Source organism: Mixophyes fleayi, chromosome 1 (assembly GCF_038048845.1).
Source record: "Mixophyes fleayi isolate aMixFle1 chromosome 1, aMixFle1.hap1, whole genome shotgun sequence".
Taxonomy (NCBI): domain Eukaryota; kingdom Metazoa; phylum Chordata; class Amphibia; order Anura; family Limnodynastidae; genus Mixophyes; species Mixophyes fleayi.
In genome coordinates this window covers 207,795,363-207,815,149 of record NC_134402.1, presented here as the reverse complement: position 1 = coordinate 207,815,149, position 19,787 = coordinate 207,795,363, and the positions used below count along the sequence as shown (strand labels likewise).

The 19,787-nt window shown below is 43.2% G+C and overlaps 1 protein-coding gene across 1 annotated transcript in view; it reads right to left on the bottom strand.

Annotated features, from left to right (window-relative positions):
• LOC142148988 (semaphorin-6B-like) overlaps nucleotides 1-19,787 on the bottom strand; it is a 527,730-nt gene that overhangs the window by 405,903 nt on the left and 102,040 nt on the right. The window contains exon 5 of the mRNA XM_075204826.1: nucleotides 11,678-11,740. Within this exon, the coding sequence (XP_075060927.1) occupies nucleotides 11,678-11,740 (63 nt within the window). The remainder of the gene's footprint in view (nucleotides 1-11,677; nucleotides 11,741-19,787) is intronic.

The following is a 19,787-nucleotide window of genomic DNA, read 5'->3' as shown; positions in this document are numbered from 1 at the left end:
CTGAGACTATGATGGTTTTTCAGACATTAGACATGCAGAAATTAATTGAAATGCAAGATTTGTGTTCCCTGCAGGAAAAGGCGGTCTGGAAGGTGAACGGATGTGGTCAAGAGGCATCAGGACTCTGGAGAGATGGACAAGGTAAGCCTGTAGCTCCCAGAACATACTATCCAAGCCTGGCTGAAGCAGCACACGGTCTGACTCACCTGGGTAAAGAAGGTATGTGCAAACTGGTGAGAGCATACTGACGTGCTCCTGGATTTTCCTCTCAGGCTGGTAAGAAGGCAATGTCATGTCTTACTTGTTTGAGGAAAAATGTCGGGAAAACTATTCCAACTGAGCCATCCCATATCCCTCCTACAGAAAGAAAAAGTAAATGGTACTATTAAGAACAAGCTTTGTAAGATAATGGCTGAAACTGGGTTGGCGTGGCCTGAAGCTTTGCCACTAGTCCTCCATAGCATCCGAACCACTCCTAAGGCTCCTCTTAATCTGTCCCCCTTTGAGATACTGTTCGGACGACAACCTCATTTGATTGTGAGTCCGCAAGACAACTTAAGGTGTAATAATGAAGTGACTGTACAATATCTTATAAAAATGAGCAGACAGCTACAGCAACAGCATCAAAAACTAAAAATGCTGTCACCTGGTATGCCAGAAACGAACTGTCATGATGTTGAACCTGGGGACTATGTTATGATCCGCAATTTCTTACGTTCAGGTTGTTTAACAGACCGTTGGGAAGCCCCATACCAAGTGTTGCTGACTAGTACCACATCACTGTAGGTTGCAGAGAGAGACACTTGGGTCCATTCCACCCACTGCAGGAAAGTCAGTAACCCGGAGAAAGTGCGAGATAAAACGGAGACCGTCAACACTGATCTGTCACTTGTAAACCTCTTCCGGGAGAACTTAAGCCTGCAGTCAAGACACTTGAGCCAGAGACATTGCCTCAGAACTATCTTTCCAGCGATGGAGTGGCGTTTTTTGTGTTTCTTTTGTTCCAGGATTTTCCTTGTTTTTACTTTTTATAGGACACTCTATTTTTGTGAAGGTGGATGGAGGACAGAGGAAGGTTCTGGTAGTGATACCGATGAGATGAAGATTGAGGAAAAGTTACTAGAATACCCAGAGCAGCCCATTATCAAGCTTGGTCCAGGGGTTATGAAAAGGTCTGCTAGCCCTGGAACTCGGAGACAGCGTGAGGGGCTATTGTCTGATGAGTATTGTATATGTAAGTTCTGTGACTCCCTAGTTGAAGATAAGTGCATCCACTAGTAATCTGGATGTGGGTGGGCATCCTCTGCAGGATTATCACTTCTTAGTGGGTAAGGTTCTAAACCAAACTGAGTGCTGGGTGTGCTCACACGTGCCTCAGGGACAGCATAACATAGGACAAGTGCCGTTCCCACTACTCGAATTAAGGGGAAGGAGGCCCATAGAAGGGAGGTACAATAACTCTAGGTCCCCTAGTCTGAAGCTTCGGCAATACTCCTTAGACAGATCTTTACTGTGCCTAAATATCTCTCATGCAAAGCGTCTGAAGAATTGGGACAAAGGCTCGCCACACTCATTTTAAAGAGAGACTCGCAAGGTCACCAATAGGCAGGAATGTTGATGGACACCACAAATTAGGGCGTGTAACTAAACATAAGAAAGTATTCATTGGAAAGGTCTCTATAGGTAATCATCCATGCTGACACGTGTTTCGAACAAATGGAGGCACTAGGCATGGGTAGTTTTGTCAAAACCTTATATGATATAATTAATGGGCATACTGTTCCTTATGTTCTCCCCGATGAATTGTACTTTGTTTGCGGGAGAAAAGCTTATTCCTGGGTGACTCCGAGTTCCAAGGGCTTGTGTTTCTTAGGTAAACTGGTCCCTGAAATCATGACTATTACTCATGAAGAAATGGTTGGTATTCACAAGACTACATCACCACCATACATACACGCACAGTATGAACACAGTGGCAAGAGAAATACGATTCCTGGTGAGGAGCCCATAACTACAAAGATGATTAGTGAAACTGCTGGTTTTCAAGTTATGGTGTCTCTAGACCTCACCAGGACCGCTTGGGGAACTTTGAACTTTATCAATTTAGCTAGGTCTTGAATATATTTAGACAATATCACCGAGATGTATGATGACACTTTCAGGTATACTGGAAGGGAGCTACAAGCATATAAGAAGGAGTTGGTGCAACATAGGTTGGTACTGAATTATCTCACCTCTATTACTGGTGGATACTGTGTGACGTTGGCCACCCAGTTTGGTGTTAAATGTTGCACATACATCACCAATAATACAGATAACCCCAAAGAGGTTATAGACCGGAAGATGGATGAAATTCTGCAACTGAAATGGGGATTTCGAAGGAACCATTATTCTTCGTTATATGAGGTCGTGGAAAAGGTGACAGGTTGGTTCTCGTAGTTGAACCCTGTGAAATGGTTCTCTTGTCTGGGGGAGTGGGTACAGGAAATGGTTGCTAGTGTAGGTAAGCTTCTTCTCCTTATACTGGGTGTCATCTTAGCAATTGGTTTATGTGTCAAGTGTGTCACTACTGTGTTGAAGTGTGGAAAACAGTCTTCTGGGAGAAACACTGAGAACGAGACTGAAAGGGTGGTGAGAGATACCGAGATCATGGTCTGTGAAGAAGTGTTGTATAATCCTGAACTTGAGACGGTGATTATGTGATAGTTTATTACACTATCAAAGGGTGGAGCTGTCGAAGTCAGCAAATTGGATAAAGTCATTTCAATTAATATCGAGCAAATTGGTTGTCTTTGTCTGCTAATATGCGTAGAGTACGCTACGGCGTGGAAGGGCGTATCCAGCCACAACACGTGGCAATAACAGTTTTTACACTTTTATGTACATTCGCACAAACACACACATTTGTAAAAAGTACACATTAATTGTAGTTGCAACACATAGTTATTTATGTCGAAATATAGCAGTGTTTATGTGTAATATTATTAGTTATATGCATATTAGCAAAAACTACGGTTCAGGTTAAAGGAAATGTGTCATGTCTGATATCATATTAATCCCCTTTACATCAGCAGCTGTCCGGTGCATTCGGCGAAGAGATCGCACATTGCATTCTCTAGTTATTGATGTTCGGGAATAAACCTTTAATATGATGCTGACTATAAAATGCTAATAGACTAGTTGTAACTGGAGTCTTGGCGGGAACAAAGGAGCACATTCCCTGGAGTGATGACCCCCACCTTTGGATTCTTTAGTTTGAACTAGCCTATGATCTGCAACCCCCTGGACCTTCCTGAAGCCTGGACCAATAGAAGCATGCCACACCATCTGCACTGGACCCAGAGCGCCTGCGATAAGTAACGGCTGTACTTATTATTATTTTGCTTGAATTATTCTGCTACTTTTTGAGAATAAATATTTGTGTGTTGGAAACACAAATCGAGATTCGACAATCGATATTGGATAGCGACAAAACGTGCATAACAAGCGGACTGTAAGAAATGGGGCATTGCTATTTTGATTCATATTAAAGTCCCCTTTCTTCAATCCAAGAAGTACGCAGATCCGGAAGGCCGCTTTCTGTTGGTGAACGGTACTGGTGAGCGGTTGGCGCAGGGTCATGTTATCATCGGTGGTGACTTTAACGTTACCATCGACCCAGTACTTGACAGGTCTCCCCCTTCCTCCTCCCGGCGGGGCGCTTCTTCTTCTCCTAACTCCACCTGTTTGTCCGCACTGCTCCTTCACCATCGTCTATATGACGGCACAGGCAGATATAACCCCTCTCTCCTGGACTGACCACTCTCTGGAACTTAGACTAGCTTCACTCCTCATGCAGCACCAAACTCACCATGACTCGGCCCTACTTTCCAAGTTTGCCTCATTGAAGGGTCAACTAAACACCCTCCTCTCCCTTAGGTCGGCCATCACAATGCAGAAACTCCAACAACGTTACTATGATAAGGCAGATAACGCCAACTCTGTATTGGCTAGAAAACTCCGAAAAAAACTAGCCCTGAATCATACTGATAAAATACGACAATCTCCCTGTCACGGGCACTAGGAGTCTTTGCCCAGGATATCACCAGATGTAGTCTTACCAGAGTAGTGTATACACACAGTGGTCCTCTGATAGTAGGGTGACTAGCGGAATAGAAGAATCAGCAGATGGTGAGAGGATGCTAAAGGAAAGTCTATGACTAGCAGCAACTGGTTATGGATTAGACAATATGAACACGAGGATCTTGATGGACGTGAAGACGTGAGGAAAGTCAGTGGTCTGCGTACAGCAAGTTGTACCACTGCTTGTAGTAATGGGACTGGTTCCAGGTGCAAGTAGGTAACAGGGAAGTCAGTGGTCTGCGTACAGCAAGTTGTATCACTGCTATAGGTGAGGATAGGCACTAGTGTAGATGAGTGGAACATAGAAGGTAACACGGAGAGCACAAGGAACTTGATCCCAAATGGTATATACAATACAATAGCAAATGACAAGCGCTGCTTGAGAGATACAAAGTCACTACTGAGATCCAGGTCAAAAGAGACAAAGTCAATAGCATCTATATCTTCTTAAGATAGAGGACTCCGTAGATGAGCAGGACACAGTCCAAGCGGATATGCAATAAACTAGTAAAGTCAATAGAAGGTAAGCATACCGCGATTCAGTTGAGCAGGCTGTCACGAGAGAAACACAGGGATAGCTGAGCGGCTGAACGCCGACACGAGTAGAGACCACAGGAGAGTGGTAGCGGTAATCCGTGTCTGTGTAGCACACAGGCAGAGAACTTGACACGAGTGGAGCAATGATGATTCTTGCAGAAATCAGCAGGAACTGAAGACACGATGAAACACAGGAGAGTTGAAGCGGTCTGGAAACCGGCAATGCAATAGTCAGGAATCAGCTGGGACTGAAGACACGATGAAACACAGGAGAGTTGAAGCGGTCTGGAAACCGGCAATGCAATAGTCAGGAATCAGCTGGGACTGAAGACACGATGAAACACAGGAGAGTTGAAGCGGTCTGGAAACCGGCAATGCAATAGTGAGGAATCAGCTGGAACTGAAGACACGAGGGGAAACACAGGAACACCTTCAGAGACTCACAGGGAATGGGACTCCAAGATCAGGCCACGAGGTAATGACCACAGGTGCTTTAAATAGGGAGTGTTGCCTGATCAGCCAATTAACTAAAAGCAACAGGTCTGAAGGGTTCATAGAGGCTGCGCATGCGCAGACCATCAGGATGGCGGACGGCCACGGTTCCTAATAACAGAAGAAAAGGCACTCACGGTCCGGTGAGTGACACTCCCTCAGGAGACATCACTTATGACCCATCAGCGATTGTTAGTGAATTCAGGGAGCTTTATTCATCTATTTACAACCTTGATACGCCTCCCCCCTGGCTCCCACCCTGACTGATTACCTTTCATCTACACCCCTTTCTAAAATTACTCCTGCGCAGCAATCCTCGTTGAATGCAGTCATTACCCTGCCGGAGGTTCTAGCGGTAATTAAGTGCTTGAAGTCCTCGTCGGCTCCCGGTCCAGACAGCCTCACCCCTCAGTATTCTAAAAAGTTTGCAGAGGTCCTCAGCCCCCATCTTGCAAAATTTTTCAATGAAGTGCTTGAGGGGGCTTCCTTTGATTCCACCACCATTAGTGCAAATATAATTGTCATTCCAAATCCGTGGAAAGACCATTCTCTTTGTGCCAGTTATAGGCCTATTCCGTTACTCAATGTTAATTTGAAACTATTCTCAAAGATTCTGGCCGCTAGGCTGAGTCCGCTCCTCCCAGCCCTCATCCATCCCGACCAGGTCGGGTTTATACCAGGGCGCCAAGCCCCTGATAATACTAGAAGGGTTGTTGATCTGATCCATACGATACACAACGATAACCTCCCTTCCCTTCTCATGGTGCTTGATGCTGAAAAGGCATTTGACCGCATCTCCTGGTCGTTCATGGAGGGGGCGCTTGGAGAGATGGGGTTCACAGGCAAATTCTTGACAGGTATCTTGGCCCTCTATGGTTCCCCTTTGGCCACTGTATCTAATGGTTTGACCTCAATGCCTTTACCCATTTTGAATGGCACTCGCCAAGGTTGCCCCCTCTCCCCACTTATATTCGCTTATTATTGAGCCACTGGCTGCTAGGATCCGAAATAACCGAGAGATAGCGTATATACGGGTGGACTGCTCTACTCATAAGATTGCGCTCTACGTGGACGACCTTTTGTTGTCCATTACTCATTCCACCACTTCGGTGCTTCACCTCTTGTCTGAGTTAGACCTTTATGGCTATTTTTCAGGCTACAAGATCAACCCAGACAAGACAGAGGTATTGGAGTTTAATGATTCTGACTCTGATAAGACACTACTGGAACATTCCTTTCTATTTCAATGGCACCTCCAAAAAATTAAAAATGTGGGTGTCTTTATTACTAAACGATACTGGCATCTCTTTCAAGCCAATTATCCCCGCTTTCTCGACCAAAGTCAGATCTCACTATCTGGTCTCATCTTTATACTTCTTGGATTGACCGCATTAATCCTGTCAAAATAAATATCCTCCCTAGATTTCTGTATTATTTTCAGACCCTCCCTATTTGCATCCCACCCTATGTTTTGAATTTCTCCAATTTCAGGTTACTAGATTTGCTTGGTCAGGCAGACGGCCCCAGGATCGACTTAAAGTTCTTCAGAGACCCCCGTGGGGGCGGGGGTATGGGGATTTCTGATTTCCACAGATACTATCTATCCACCCAACTCACTCAATGTGTTCTATGGTGTGGTTTGAGACTTCAAGTCCTGCACAAACTGACCTGGGAGCTGGTGAAAAGTTATTAGATGAGGAATGGTCTGAGATATATGAGAATATGGTCTCCAGTTCTATATTTCTCCGACTTAAAAAGAGCACCTATAAGCTGCTATATTATTGGTATTACGTGCCTTCGTGTCTCCGTAAAATCCTTCCCAATTCGTCTGATCGATGCTGGTGGGAGTGCTCCCATGAAGGCACATTCCTCCATATATGGTGGACGTGCCCAAAACTATCAAACTTCTGTATGGAGATCAAAAGATTGATTCAATCAATTCCTCAGGTGGAGCCCAAATTCTTTCTTTCTCCCCACGGGCGTTCCCTCGGCATCAGAATAAACTAATTAGTCACATTCTGTCAGCGGCAACTTGCCAAATAGCAGCAGACTGGCGACTGAAATCTCCTCCTTCCTTGCAGTCTATAGTCAGAGTTTGGCAGACTCAGCCGATGGAGTATATGACCAGTATTATCTGCAATTTCTTGAGAGCCTTCACTAGGGTCTAGGACCCGTGGCATTCATTTTTTTAGCCATATCCACCTTTCACATAACTCTGTTTTATTACTTTTCTCCCTTCTAGACTTTTTTCATCTCTCGCACTGGATCATGACACTTTTCCCTTCCCTTTTTTCAACTTCCTCTCTTTCTTTTTTCTTCTTCTTCTGCTTTCCCTCTATGCAAAACTGTTGGGTCACTCTTTCGCTATATATTTTACTATATGGTTGACAAGTTGAATTAGATTTTCTACGCTGGTCGTAGTCCCTGTGTTATAATCTTGTTATTAACATTTTGTATATACACTCTATCAGTTGTATATTTTTGTGCATGTGACTTCGCAAAATAAAATTTATAAACAAAAAATATTTTCCACTTTTTATTAAATAAGCATTACCCACCATTACCACTAAATAGTAAGCCTTAACTGTACTGTCGAAGTCAGCAAATTGGATAAAGTCATTTCAATTAAAGTCTAGCAAACTTGGTTGTCTTTGTCTGAAAAGATGCGTACGGTACGCTACGACGTACAAGGGCACGCTACGGCGTGAAAGGGCGTATGTATCCACTACACGTGGCAGCAACAGTAATTGGTCTTTTACCATACATTCGCACAAACACGCATACTTATAAAATAGTACACATTAATGGTAGTTGCAACACATAGTCAGTTATGTCGAAATATAGTAGTATTTATATGTTATATCAGAGTTACATGCATATTAGTGAAATACACGGAACGGGTTTAAGGAATAACATCATGAGTGGTATCATAATGAACCTTGATACATATCCTACTGTTTGGTTCACTCTGCGAGGGAATCGCAGAGTGCATACGCAAGTTATGAATGATAGAGAATTATGAACTACTTAAGACTAAGGAATCCTGGCGGGAAGAGCAGAGCATACCCCCTGCAGAGATGACCCCCTCCTTTGGATTCCTTAGGATGAACCAGCCAATGAGTGACGACCCCTTGGACATTCCTGAGACCCGGACCAATAGATGCAAGCTATACCATCTTCATTGTATTACTGTATTTGATTGTGTATATAAGCAGCAGCTTGTGATCCAGAGTGCAGACATCTTGTCCCCAGACTTCAGGATTGAATGACTGCGATAAGTAACGGCTGTATTTACTATTACTTCGCTTGAGCATATTATTCTACTTATTGCGAATAAATCTTTGTGCTTTAGAAACACAAATCGAGGTTCGACAATCGTTATTGGTTAGCGATAAAACGCACATAACAGTACTTCAGTCAGAGCCCACCCCCCACACTTACATTCTACTATCTGGCTCTGTAGATTTCAGAGGCAGACACTTCTGTCTGGCTCTTTATTTCCTTGCTGTCAGCAGATTGATCTCTAAATAAACTGCACTAAAATCACAGCTATTACAATATAGACTCTTTCACCTTGTTCAACCATCTCCAAGCAATTTTCTTAGCAGAGAATTGTAGCCTACATCCTATCCACATGCTAAAATAGCACACAAGATTGTGTGTGTGTGTGTGTGTGTGTGTGTGTGTGTGTGTGTGTGTGTGTGTGTGTGTGTGTGTGTGTGTGGGAGCTATATATAGAATCGATCCAAAACTCGCGAGAACCACCATTTTACCGGAAATAACATTTTGTCTCATTTTCAGATCCAAATTTGTCACACAAAAACAGAGTCGTGTTCCGGTTCAACTCTGATCCCCAACATCGGATCATATGGTCGGATTTCACTGAATCCAAACAGCTCATCTCTAATATATATATTATTGTTATTATACATATTGATTATTTTGGGAATAGCCTATAACATACTATTAAATGTTATGAACTATTTGACCATTTAAACAGCTACTGCACATGGACAAGAATATAGATCCATGAAAACAAAGGTAATTCATTATTTTGTTATTGGCTTGTTGTGACCTCTTTGTATTATGTATTGAAATCAGTATATAATGAGATACTTAGCAGATAGGATGTAGGATTAAAAAAACAACTTGGTAAGATCATAGTACCCCTAACGCGTTTCATTAGAGGTTGTAACTTCATCAGAGGAAATATTCAGAACCTTTAGAAGCTCCTAAGAGCCTTATATGGGTTTCACCTTCAATCAACCAATCAATGGTTATATCACACATCCTTGATTATTCGTGACCACATGAATCATAATATGAAGCAGGATATAGGATATTACATTATACCCTCAGCTTTCAATTCTTTTATTAAGAAATTGATATATTGGTTAGATTGTTGTATGAGGTTTTGTATATTGTTGATTCAGCTAATGTTCTGAGCTGGGAGTATTTCTGATTGACACACAGCATTTTCATACATCTTGATTGTTTAATACCAACCAGACCCCGAACTTCACCAAGAGCTGCACACTAGGTCGGTCTCACACTTAGCTGTGAGCCCCGGACAACTGACTTTATATCATCTATCTGTGGACTGTAGAACCGTAACAGCTTTATTTAGATATCTGGATATCATCGATCATTTAACCATGGCCCATCATTTAGCATGGATAATTGTGGCAGTATATTTATCTTTTTTCATACAACTACTTCAGATGCTCACATGTATATAACCAATATAGCTATAAATGAGACAGCTGTCGTATACATTTTTTGACATAGTAGCTCTACTAATTAACAATATATGAGCTCTTTGTAGTACAACATATCACAGTGCACTGTGATTTATCACCTGTGGGATATTGAGAATTATATACATTGTCATTGTAGCAGTATAGGTCATATTTATGTTTTTACAGAATAAAAGTATATTTTATTATTCGTGACCCAGACCATATTTTTTAATTGTGACAGTTAGGTCTGTAGCGCTGCTTTCCTTGTTTTGTGTTTTCAGGTGGGTGCAGCCACCTGTGCATTTGCAGCAGCTTGACCCTCTGTATATGCTCATTGTTCTATGACATAATTGCATTGGTGCCATTTAGGGGTTAATTTGGTTTTTGTACTATAAGCAACCTGGAGACTTTTTTTTTACCAATAAAGCACAAACTGTGGTTTGTTTGAATTCAAACGTGCAGCCTTTCTGTTACTTGCGTACCTCCTAATATTGTCCCAGTCTAAATCATGACAACCTGTACACACCCCACACACAAAAGGGTGTGTAATCATGCAACATTGAGATAATTTTCACATCACTTGTGGATGTACCATGCCCTGGGTGCACTAAAAGACTTTAGAATTGCCATTCACAATATTGGCAGGTGCGCAAAGCATTCATTCACCATTGTCCTACCTCCTAACATTCCTAGCAGACAAAGGTGCTGGCTGTCAGGGTAGCAGGACAGTCCCTTGAAAACTTGGACTGTCACACCTAACTATGTCAATAGAGACAAAGACACATATTTTTAACCCTACCCCACCAATTCAAATGATTATTAGAAAGAAATATATATTTATGCCAGGGAGCCAATTATGAAGAGTAAAGTAGGAGAGTGTTACTGAAGGCAGGCAAATCTAAGTAAATACCAATGGTATTTTAAGATGCGTACAAATATTTATTCCAATTGCCACAGTTTATATTTCCTTAACAGTCTAGTTACTAATATAGAATGTCATCCTCCTTTTGTTGTTTGCAAGGAGTTGACCTTGGAAATGGCAGACAGGAGATAAATCACCAACCCCCCTTAGAAGAATTCCTATGAGATTGTAGCAAGGTTTGTGTAAAAGAAACATGCACAACGAGTGGTTAAGACATATTTGGGAGTAGTTTGCTGAAGTAGGTGATTTTGTATAATCAGAATGATATAAAAATATGAATTTGTAAACAATAAAACAGAGAATATTGTACACTCAGAACTTGCAGTGTCTCTGATTCTTTCTAGCTAATGAGCTCATTAACTGTTAAACTGACGACACAGTTGAACTGACTGATTAGATCCAACGCTCAAATTACAATGTTCTGTCTTGTGAAAAGGCTATGGAGCTGAGGAGAGGTACTGGGTGATAGCGATCATTCATCTTCTTTCTTTGACAAGCCTGATCTTAATCATAAAATAATTTAATAATCTCTTTCCACATATGTGTAATTGTGTGTACTTTTTGTGCCTTTTCTTGCCTTATTAGCCTATTATGTGACCAAAATTCTGCTTGCCAATCTTGTTTCTGATATTCCTGTTTGGTTCTGTGCTTGACTCTTGAGTTTACCTATTACCCCCTCTCTATTTTTTTACATATTCACAGGAAACTGTTGCTAATTTACCTGGATTACTGAGAGACCAAAAGTGGATGCTATACAAAATACCATACTACATAATTCCCTGTGGAGTGTCAGTCTGTACATTCTATAGTTGGAGTGTGAAGAGACACTACAGATATAGGTGCTAGTATTTTGTAGACTTCCTACCTCCTGTTTTCCTTTCATTCGGCACACATTTATGTCTTGATGGTTTGATTTCCAGATGAATTTCTGTGTAAAAAAAATCCACTAATGAAGTTAGAAAGTCAGAAAAAACATGAAAGTAAAACAAACAATAGATTACTACTGAATAAAAAGGGACAGAGAGAGAGACACTGAAAAACAAAGATACAAAAAGGTCATTAAACCATTAAATCACCATGGCATTTTGGATGCCCTTTAGGTGATCTCATTTACTGTGCTTAGGCAACACAGTGATTAGAGCTGTGGTGAGCATATAGCTAATGCAAGTCTTGCATCTGCAATGGGGCACTTTATGCTGTTACCCATAGCTATGTCTTAATAAAGGATACAACTCAAAAGTTGATTGTGTAAGGTAATACTGATATCTTTGTCTAAATCAAAATTATAGGAAGTTACCAGGTGTGTAGACAGTATAAGGCTGCTAAACTGAATATAACAAACCTGTGCTACTGTTACTTCTCTCAGTCTTTCTGGTTTCCCACGACATTCAGCACCTCACATCAAGACACTGAGGGCCCGATTTAGAATCGGATGCAATTTACACTGAAATCGTAAGTGTAAATTGCATCCCGTAATTTATAGATCTGTGCAATTTACACAGTATTCTAAGTTGCACAAACACGTTTCTTTATCTGCATTATGTGCCGGCATGCAAGTGTATCATGCACAGCAGCCCTGTAAAGCAGATTATTGAAAAAAAAAATAAAATAAATAAAAATAATTGTGCTTTCCACCCCAAACAGCACATGGGTTGGCTATGCTGTTTGGGAGGGGGTGCACACCTTTTTTTAATTTTTTTTTTTTTTTTTACTTCCATGTTTAATACATCAAGTTCTCTTGCACCAGATGAAAGCACCCGGCAAAAGATACGTCTCTTAGACACATATCTGCATCTCAGAATAGCATGTAAAGAGCCTTCACATTGCTAGGCTCGCCCACTACCTTCCTCGTTCCACCTCTCTAAGCGCAGGTGCAACGGGGAGATCTGTTTCCGTCAAAATGCAAACTGAGACGGATCTTTGGCCAAAAGTGCAATTTGCACTGATCATAAGGACTTAAACTTGCCTCCTCTGTCTCTAAATCAGGCCCTGAGCCTCCACGGGCAGCGCTGCCCCCACTAACATAATCAAACTTGCCTACAGGACACTCACAAGACCAGCACACTCATCTCCAAAGTGAGCTGTGGACTAACTGATAAATTGATTGACTGCAAGTTGTTCTTCCCTGTCCACTTCAGGTCTGGTCATCTGGATGAGCAGATAAAGGGTTATAACAATAAAGGTAATCTGAGCATACTCAAATGCACTTCTTGCGATAATGTTTGAAAAGGTATATGGAAAATATATTATATATATATATATATATATATATATATTAGTTGAAAGGCATCATATTATGATAGACATAGCATACATTGTATATAATGGAACTTTGTTTTCTACCACACAAAGTTGTGCCCTATGGTACGAGTCATTTTAAACTAAGGTGTACTGGCTGCAAAACCTTCATAGAATTTCTATTAAAAAAAGCCACGCATACGACAAATGTATTTCCCTACAAAGAAAACCTTATTTCAGGTATCTTTCCCACATATGTGCACACTATTACTAAATAGTTGATGTAAGCAACGTGCATGTTAGGTTTAGTGGGCCTGTAATTATAAAAATCAAAATTGGGATAATGCAAATGAGTTTTTGCTATTAGCAAAACACAAATGAATATTAATGACTTCAGAATTAGTGAAATTCACCATTGCGTGCATATCCAGTAGAATATTCACAGAAAAATGCAATACACAACATTCATGGAACATATCACTGATCAAAATATGTATTAACTTCATGCCAATGACTTCCTCGCTACATATATTTATCAGTACAGTGTAGCATATATGACCAAAAGCAAAACTAAAATAAAGCTGACATATAGCATGCAGATAGATGCAGAGAGTGACATAAGAATAAAAAAATTCCAGAAGTACAGACAGGATAGTAATAATGCAAACTAATTTATAACAAAGTAACAGAAAATTACATTAGATAGGCATATTTGGTGTTTGTTAATATCTGTATGAAAGTGGGCTGTGCATGCGATATATCACTGTTAATTCATGACATAAACAGACATCATAATAAGTGCTTGTTTGCTGTGAATTGGTTATAGTGTTAAAGAGGGAGTGTTTTGCTTTTATTGAGTACTAGTACTAGATCTCTCCTAGAGTTCTATAGTTGTAGTGAAGAGTTCAGTGTGTAGAGACACAGGCAGTAGCACATCTCCCATATAACTAAATTAATAGTTATGTGTTGCTTTCACCACAGGCTCAATTCACCTCATCATTCTCAGATTCTCTCTCAAGTCATTGTCTTCGATATTGGTCTATTTGCCACTGGTTTCTGTCACTATGATATAGCATACTTACCAACTTTACAATGTTGGTATCCGGGAGCCTGCGAGGGAGGTGGGCGTCATGGGGGGGCGGGCCTCCAAAATCAGCGTAATTTTGGACCCGCCCCCGTGATGGCATGACGCAAAATGCGTCATTTGACAGCGGGGGGCGGGGCCAAACACCGCGATTCACCAGGAATCGCGGCGTTTGTGACCTAATTCTGCCCACTTCACTAGGAAGTGGACAGATTCGGGATTTTGCCACACTCGCCCGGGAGTCCGGGAGACTCTCTCAAAATGCGGGAGTCTCCTAGACATTCCGGGAGAGTTGGCAAGTATGTGATATAGTTAAACCTCCAGTTTATATTTTTGAATTGGTGTGAGGCAAATACATTTTCATAGCCAGGTTTTTATTCATATTTAAGGGCCCAATAACCTAAAAGACCTCAATTATGGGCTTGCATCAAAGATAAACCAATTTAAGTCAATAGAAGAGGCAAATATGTACATTGCAATTTTAGTCAGTGAGTGGTAAAGAACTGGGGTTTTCAAGCAGTATTAAAAGAATTTTAGCATTGGTATCATTTTTAAGTTGATGGTTTATAAGTGAGGGGGTAGTTGGGAATCTATTGGTGTAGACTATTAGATTTAAACTTCTAGTAATATTTTAAGGCTTAGGTTTTCTATTATTACAGATCTCCAACAGCTGAGCAAGAAGACATGGCAATATACTTTCCCAAACACACACTCCTTCTGTGGGAAAATTGTATACTCATTCACTGTTGCATCAGTTAATATGCTTGAGCATGTTTAAACCTATTCGTCTTGCTTGAATTTCAATTCACAAATTTTTCACTCTAGTTTTCAGGCAAATTTAATGTAAATTTTTGAATTTTAAAGCCTGAAAACAAAGACAAGACTCGATTTAGTAGCCTATTAGGAACATTTTAAAGGAAAAATGCTGGTGGCTGTTAGGAACCCCTCCAGCCGGCACAACACAACCCGGAGTCTACTCTGCCAGTCAGGTGTTAACTGGAGCCCCTGATGGTGGGGACAGACTGGGCTGCAGACTGACAGAGGGTCGTGAAGTGTGTACCGGCTGGGGAGAACCCAGGCAAGAAGAGTCAGGTCCACGCAGAGGTCAGAAGGTCGGCAGCAGGTAACAGTAACGATGAACAAGCTGAGGTCAGAGGTCACAGGCAAAGTAGCAGACCGGGTAAACGAGCTAAGGATCAGGGTCACAGGAAACACAAGCGAAGTCAAATACGAAGCCAAGGGTCATACACGGGAAGTCAAACGTAGATACAGGAACAGGAACTGGAACAAGCAGGTAAGCAGACTGGAGCACAGAGCTATAACCGGCAATGAGGTGGCAGACCTCATTGCCTTAAATACTTGAAACAGCCAATCAGGGCCTGGCTCAGATAGGAACCAGCCCCCTAACTTCATTAACCCGCAGGTTAGTAATTTCGTAGAGCGCATGCGCCCGGCTTCTCAATGCCGGGACGCAGCGCTGGAGCGTCTAGTCGTTGCCCCGGCAACAGCCGGGACATGAGAGGAAGGGACGTCCCGGTCGCCATAGCGACGGCCGGGACGCAGGTGAGTGAGTCGCGGCGGCTGGGCACCGCCGCGGCTCGTAACAGTACCCCCCCCCCTTGAGGAGGGGTCGAAGGACCCCGACATCCAGGTTTTCTTGGAAATTTTTTAAAGAACTCCTACAACTGTTTAGGAGCATCGAGTTGTCTCCGTGGGATCCAAGACCGTTCTTCTAACCCACGATTCCTCCACTGCACTAGGAAGTGCACCTGACCTTGCACTTTTTTGGAATCCAAGATCTTCTGAACAACGTATCTTGGTGATCTGTTTGATTTTCTCTCAGGCAAATTTGAAGACTGGTTTTGAGTAGGATATAATACCGGCTTCAACAGAGAACAGTGAAATGTGTTGGGAATTCTCAACGAGCCCGGAATTCTTAACCTAAATGCAACAGAATTAACCTGCTTGATGATAAGGAACGGGCCGATGAACTTGGGACCCAACTTTTTGCAAGGCTGTCTGAGTTTAATGTTTTTTGTCGACAGCCACACTCTCTGGCCCACCTTGAAGGAGCAGATGGTACGGTGGCGATCCGAATTTTTTTTTGCGATAACTGAAGCCTGTTTCAGAGATGCCTGTACTTTCCTCCAGATAACTCTGAGATCTCTTGCAGTGGAACGGATCTCCTGGATACCAACTGGGTTAAGCGAATACAGGGAGTTAGATCTGGGGTGAAAACCATAATTGCAGAAAAACTGAGAAGTTTTAGTAGATGAATGACAGGAATTGTTACAGGCGAATTCTGCCCAGGGTAACAAGGAAGACCAATTATCATGGAACTCTGACGTGTAGCATCGCAAAATTTTTTCCAAGGACTGGTTAACTCTTTCGGTCTGCCCATTGGACTGAGGGTGATATGCGGATGATAAACTAACCTTGATTCCGAGGAGGGTACAGAAAGATCTCCAGAATTGCGCTATGAACTGGGAACCCCGATCGGAAACTATGTCAGTAGGGAGTCCATGGAGCCGGAAAATATGTTGAATGAATAAGACGGCCAAATCCCGAGCTGTAGGCAGTCTGGGTAAGGGAACGAAATGGGACATCTTACTGAACCGGTCTACCACGACCCAAATGGTATTGTGTCCTGCAGAAGGTGGTAGATCCACTATAAAGTCCATGGACAAGTGGGTCCATGGTTTTGCCGGTGGTGCCAAAGGAACTAACTGGCCTATTGGGCGGATCCTAGGAACTTTGTGTCACGGGCACTAGGAGTCTTTACCCAGAGATCACCAGGTGATAGGCTTACCAGAGCGGTATAGGTGGTAATATGGTACTCTGGTAGCAGGGTGATCATGGAACAGGAAATAGCAGATGATGAGATGCTCGGAAAGTCTATGACTAGCAGCACTGGCAATATGGAGGTAATAATACACGAGGAACTGTATGGACAAGGGACACGTGAAGGTAGTCAGTGGTCTGCGGTAGCAAGTTGTACCACTGCTATAGTGAGGAGGAATGTCCAACAGAAACGAGGAGGTGATGAGGGTCAGCGGTCTGCGGATAGCAAGTTGTACCGCTGTCAGAGTGAAGGAACGAAATCCAAGTGGAGGTATCCGGGAAGTCAGTGGTCTGCGTTAGCAAGTTGTACCACTGCTATGTGAGAGGATACTGGAACAGGTGATACTGGAAACAGGGATCAGTGGTCTGCCTCTAGCAAGTTGTACCACTGAATATATATGTGAGGAGGTGCACGGGGAGAGACTGCAACACAAGATATACACGGGCACCTTAAACTCGATCCACAGCAATATGCACAATATATATATATATGACTGAACAGCACTGCAATAATAGAAAGTCTCTTGAAGTAATCCAGCACGAGATAACACAGTCAATGATGGGAATAGACTCAGCGGATAGCAAACTCCAGAGGAGAACCAACACAGTCCAGCAAGGTATGCAATACACCAGCACAGTCAATGAGAAGTATGCATACCGTGGTTCAGAAGCAGGCAGTCAGACAGGAGTGCAGAGATACCTGAACGGCAGGAGGCCGGCAGGATGCAAAGTCCCTGGATGGGTGAAGCGGTGGTCTAGTAGGTGCAGCGCACAGGTAGGTAGACCAGCAGGGAAACAAATATACAGGAATCAGTAGAGCGTGGAACTGGACTCCTGCAGGGCCCTGGAGAATGGCGATGGTCTAGCAGAGAGGTAAGTAGAGAGACACGAATCCAATGCTGACAGGCGGGTAGAGACCAGCGGGAACACAGGAAAGCGTGGAGAGCGGATCAGCAGTAGATGGATGAGTAGCGCTGAGGAGTAGCAGCAGCAGGTCTCTGCGGGCACACGGAGGTAGCCAATAGCAACCAGCAGGTGCAGTAACGATGGGACACGGAAGAGCAGAGTTGAACTGGAACTGTTGATCACGGAGAGTAGCGGATAGCAATAGTGGCAGCAGTCTCGAGGAAACACGGGAGAGTTGACATGAACTGAAGACTGAAGCGCACAGAGGCAGCGGATAGGAATCAGCCAAACAGTCCCGATGAAACACAGACGAGTTGCAGGTTGAAGACTGTAGTGCACGGAGGCAGCGGATAGGAATCAGCTAACAGTCACGATGATGAGACACAGACGAGTTGCAGGTTGAAGACTGTAGTGCACGGAGGCAGCGGATAGGAATCAGCTAACAGTCACGATAATGAAACACAGACGAGTTGCAGGTTGAAGACTGTAGTGCACGGAGGCAGCGGATAGGAATCAGCTAACAGTCACGATGATGAACAGGTGAGTGGATGTGGATGGAAGACTGTAGTGCACGGAGGCAGCGGATAGGAATCAGCTAACAGTCCCAATAATACATGGTAGAGTTGAAGTGGTTAGAAGACTGTAGTGCACGGAGGCAGCGGATAGGAATCAGCTCACAGTCACGATGATACACAGAAGGGTAGATGTGGTATGGGAACCACAGTAGTAGAAGTGGTTTGGAAACCACAGAGGTAGAAGTGGTTTGGAAACCACAGGAATCAGCAGGGCTGAATAAACGAGGAAACACAGGAACACCTTCAGAGACTCATGGGGAATGAGACTCCAAGATCAGGCAACGTGGTGTTGACCACAGGTGCTTAATATAGGGAGTGTTGCCTGATCTGCCAATTAAGTTAAAGGAACATACACTGAAGGTATAGAAAGGGCTGCGCATGCGCAGTCCCTCAGGATGGAGGACGGCCACGGTTCCTAAATGTCCGGGAAGAAGCACTCACAGTCCGATGAGTGACACTTTGTTTCTGGCACAAACCTCACATGAGAGGATATGACTCCTGACGTCATCAGACATAGATGGCCACCAGACTGTACGGGAAAGGATTTCTAACGTCTTGAAAATTCCAGGATGCCCTGCAACCCTACTGTTATGCGCCTCTGCAATAACCGCCTTCCTTAGATGGACTGGAACAAAGACGTCGCTCTGGAGTAGTATCAGGGGCTAATTTCTGGAATCTCTGAAGTGTGATACTCAGATCTTGGGTCAACCCGGCATGGATTACAGAAGGGGGAATAATCGGCTCTGGGATAGTGACTGGAATGTGGTGTGCCGAGAAACTTCTGGAAAGGGCATCTGCCCGGACATTTTTGGAGCCTGGTCGGTAGGTGATCAGGAAGTTAAACCGGGTAAAGAATAACGCCCACCGGGCCTGTCTGGGATTTAAACGTTTGGCTGACTGTATATATTGTAAATTCTTGTGATCGGTAATGACAGAGATCTGATGTGAAGCACCCTCCAACCAATGCCGCCACTCCTCGAAGGCCCATTTGATTGCCAATAGTTCTCTATTACCGACATCATAGTTGGCCTCCGCTGAAGAGAACTGACGGGAGAAATAAGCACATGGGTGCAGACGATTAGTATGAGGATCCTTCTGTGATAGGATGGCACCGGCACCGATGTCAGAGGCGTCGACCTCAAGAATAAATGTCCTAGCTGGATCCGGATGTCTGAGGACCTGAGCGGAGACAAAGGCCTTTTTCAGGCTTTCGAATGAGGCTACTGCTTGGGACGACCAATTAGTTGGATCCATTCCTTTACGGGTCAGAGCGACAATGGGAGCCACAATGTCGGCAAAGTTGTGAATTAATCTCCTATAATAATTGGAGA